Source organism: Mandrillus leucophaeus, unplaced genomic scaffold (assembly GCF_000951045.1).
Source record: "Mandrillus leucophaeus isolate KB7577 unplaced genomic scaffold, Mleu.le_1.0 Scaffold2, whole genome shotgun sequence".
Lineage (NCBI taxonomy): Eukaryota > Metazoa > Chordata > Mammalia > Primates > Cercopithecidae > Mandrillus > Mandrillus leucophaeus.
Genome location: NW_012102031.1, coordinates 11,526,655 through 11,529,489, shown reverse-complemented (window position 1 = coordinate 11,529,489; position 2,835 = coordinate 11,526,655). Strand labels below are relative to the sequence as shown.

General features: G+C 46.1%; 1 protein-coding gene across 1 annotated transcript in view; it reads right to left on the bottom strand.

Annotated features, from left to right (window-relative positions):
• SLC5A4 (solute carrier family 5 (glucose activated ion channel), member 4) overlaps positions 1-2,835 on the bottom strand; it is a 42,407-nt gene that overhangs the window by 18,022 nt on the left and 21,550 nt on the right. The window contains exons 6-7 of the mRNA XM_011978995.1: positions 2,037-2,142; positions 301-381 (exon numbers count right to left, since the gene is read on the bottom strand). Coding sequence (XP_011834385.1) covers positions 301-381; positions 2,037-2,142 — 187 coding nt within the window. The remainder of the gene's footprint in view (positions 1-300; positions 382-2,036; positions 2,143-2,835) is intronic.

The following is a 2,835-nucleotide window of genomic DNA, read 5'->3' as shown; positions in this document are numbered from 1 at the left end:
GTGATCCGCCTGTCTCGGCATCCCAAAGTGCTGGGATTACAGGCTTGAGCCACTGTGCCCGGCCAGCAATAATTTTTAAAAGAAAGTAATGTTCTTTTCCCCACCATCCATTTCCTTATGCTGAGATAATAAAGCAAGAAAGAAGTCAGGCAGATATTTCAGTGATGGGGATTATATAAATGACGGAAAAGTGTGACGAGATGAAACTGGAAGGCATCCCAATAAGGAGCAGACAGACTGAACAGAAACAAGCCCCGTCACTTCCGGCCCCTGGGCACTGCACGCAGGGTCATCACTTACCAAACCCCATGAGAATAAAAGAGCCAATCAGCATGATGATGGTCTGGAGGGTGTCTGTGTAAATCACCGAGGCCAACCCCCCTGGTGAGAGAAAGAAAAGAACCAGGGCATTTTATCCATGTGTCCCCATGTATTTGCCTTCACCACTGGGTTCTCCTCCACCCAGAACCCTGGAAATGACCCAGTAGAAGACATCAAAAGCTCCTAGGTGAGCCACAAGCTTGTCCTGACATCATAATCTCCTCAGCACTGGTTCTCCTACTTCCCTTGCTTTGCCCTGATTCGAAGTTTCTATGAATTACAGTGAAGTTTCATCTTTGTGTGAGTTTTTGAATATTAAGCAGGGGAAAAGGCAGCACTTTAATACCATGAAAGTTTCTCTTAACAATCCCTCAATTTACAGCCATTCAGCACAGTGCACCTGCTCTAAAATACCTAGCGAAACCACTTTTGCTCTAGTGCTGGAACGTATTATTGTTTCATTAATTCAGTACCAGATATAGTTACCGTGTTTTGTGTTTTCCTGTAGTGTTGAACAACAAAAAATCCCAAACCCAGCTTATTTTTCAAGTCTAGACTAACTAAGCTGTCAGTCTAGTTAGTCACCAGCACCTGCAACAAGATATTCCCTTTATGAGAGTGTCATGAGAAAATAAGATGAATCCTGAACACAGAATACTCATGCCCTTATCGCTCCCTTATTTGGAAACATATGCTCTGTGGAAGTTGTCTGTACCAAAATAGAGACACTCATGTCAAACCCTAACAAAATGGGGCTGGGAGGTCACGCAGGTAGGGCCCTCATACACCTATGCCGGTAACAGGAACTGTTGGAAGACATTATTATGAAGACTGTCTCCTAGCAACAGCCAGTACCACCAATGAACAAACACCAGCGCCTGCAAGAAGCAGGTGAAACAATCATCTTTGTTTCAGAACAGCTTACGTGGGCTCTCCCTCTCTGTCTTTAAAAGCCTCCCCTTTGCCCCAACCCCCTTGGAAGTCCTATGGTCTGCCATAGGACATGTATCCTGGTTTGCAATCCCTCACTATTCCCCAAAGAAACTCCTCATTTTGGAGAGTTGGTCTCTCTGTTGCTTATTTTAGGTTGACAGTTCAAATGCACGGAAATGGCCCCAAAACTGTTTTGACTGTTCTAGCTGGTATTTTTCCTTACGTCTTCCAACTCAGCTGGTATACTTTAATTTTTATGTTAGTATGCATGAGAAGCATATCAACATACCTGGTTCATGAGAGCCTGCTTGGACTATTGTCACACATCGTCTCCTGCCAGCAACCCACTGCTCCAGTTCTCCTCTCTCAACTGCACCATTCACGGCCAACGCCATGCCCTGGCATCCTGTGTTCATTTGAACCTCACCTTTCATTTGCTGGTCTCCTATCTGAGCTGCTATTTCCTCCCAACCGTCTGTGTGGATGATATGCTAAATTCTAAGTGCCAGTCTGGGTACCAAACACATAGCTGAACCAAATGACCCATTTCCCACCCCATCCCCCACATAATTCCCTTCCATCAAGATGCTCACTTCTAATATCAAGGATTCTGTGTTCTATGCTCTAGTTGTGTTTCTGGTGCTGTGCTTGACTCTCATAGTGGGAATGAAATGGTGCCTTTACCTCGGCAGCGACAAGGCTAACACTGAGAATGCTAATTGCAGGTTGGGGTGGGATCAGCAAAAGACAGTCCGAGTGAGCAAAATATACAACATACTCACCAGTGATGGTGTAAACAGCAGTCATAGCCAAGAGGATGAAGATTGCCAGGTAAAGGTCCAATCCCAAGGCTAGCTTGATGAATATAGCTCCAGCAAACATGTCTGACTAAAAAGGGAACAGTCAGGATGAGAAAGAAACATGCATTTGAGGCCACTGGTTTCTCTGCCCCAATGTCCACTCTTCTTAACCCTTCTTTTTCTGATAGACTCCTACTTATCCTTCAAGAATCCACTGGGATGGCCCCAGAGTAATACCTTCCATAAAGCCTCAAAAATGATTTTCACTGTCTTCACTCTCTCCTATATTCTCATAGAAGTTAGTTCTTTGCTCAATTGAGGTGCTTATTACATGAGGTGACATGTCCTGAGAACTTTTTCTGTGCCATGAGGCTTAGAGAGGCTGAGTAATTGCTTATAGGAAGCTCCTCAACTGTGATGGAGTATTTAGAAATATATCTTCTCCTTGAGCCCGGGAGTTTGAGGCTGCAGTGAGCGGTAATTGGATAGAAAGTATGTACCAAGCGGCCGGGCGCGGTGGCTCAAGCCTGTAATCCCAGCACTTTGGGAGACTGAGGCGGGCGGATCACGAGATCAGGAGATCAAGACCATCCTGGCTAACACGGTGAAACCCCGTCTCTACTAAAATTACAAAAAATGGGCCGGGCATGGTGGCCGGGGGCTTGTAGTCCCAGCTACTCGGGAGGCTGAGTCAGGAGAATGGCATGAACCCGGGAGGCGGAGCTTGCAGTGAGCCGAGATCGCACCACTGCACTTCAGCCTGGGCGACAGAGCGAGACTC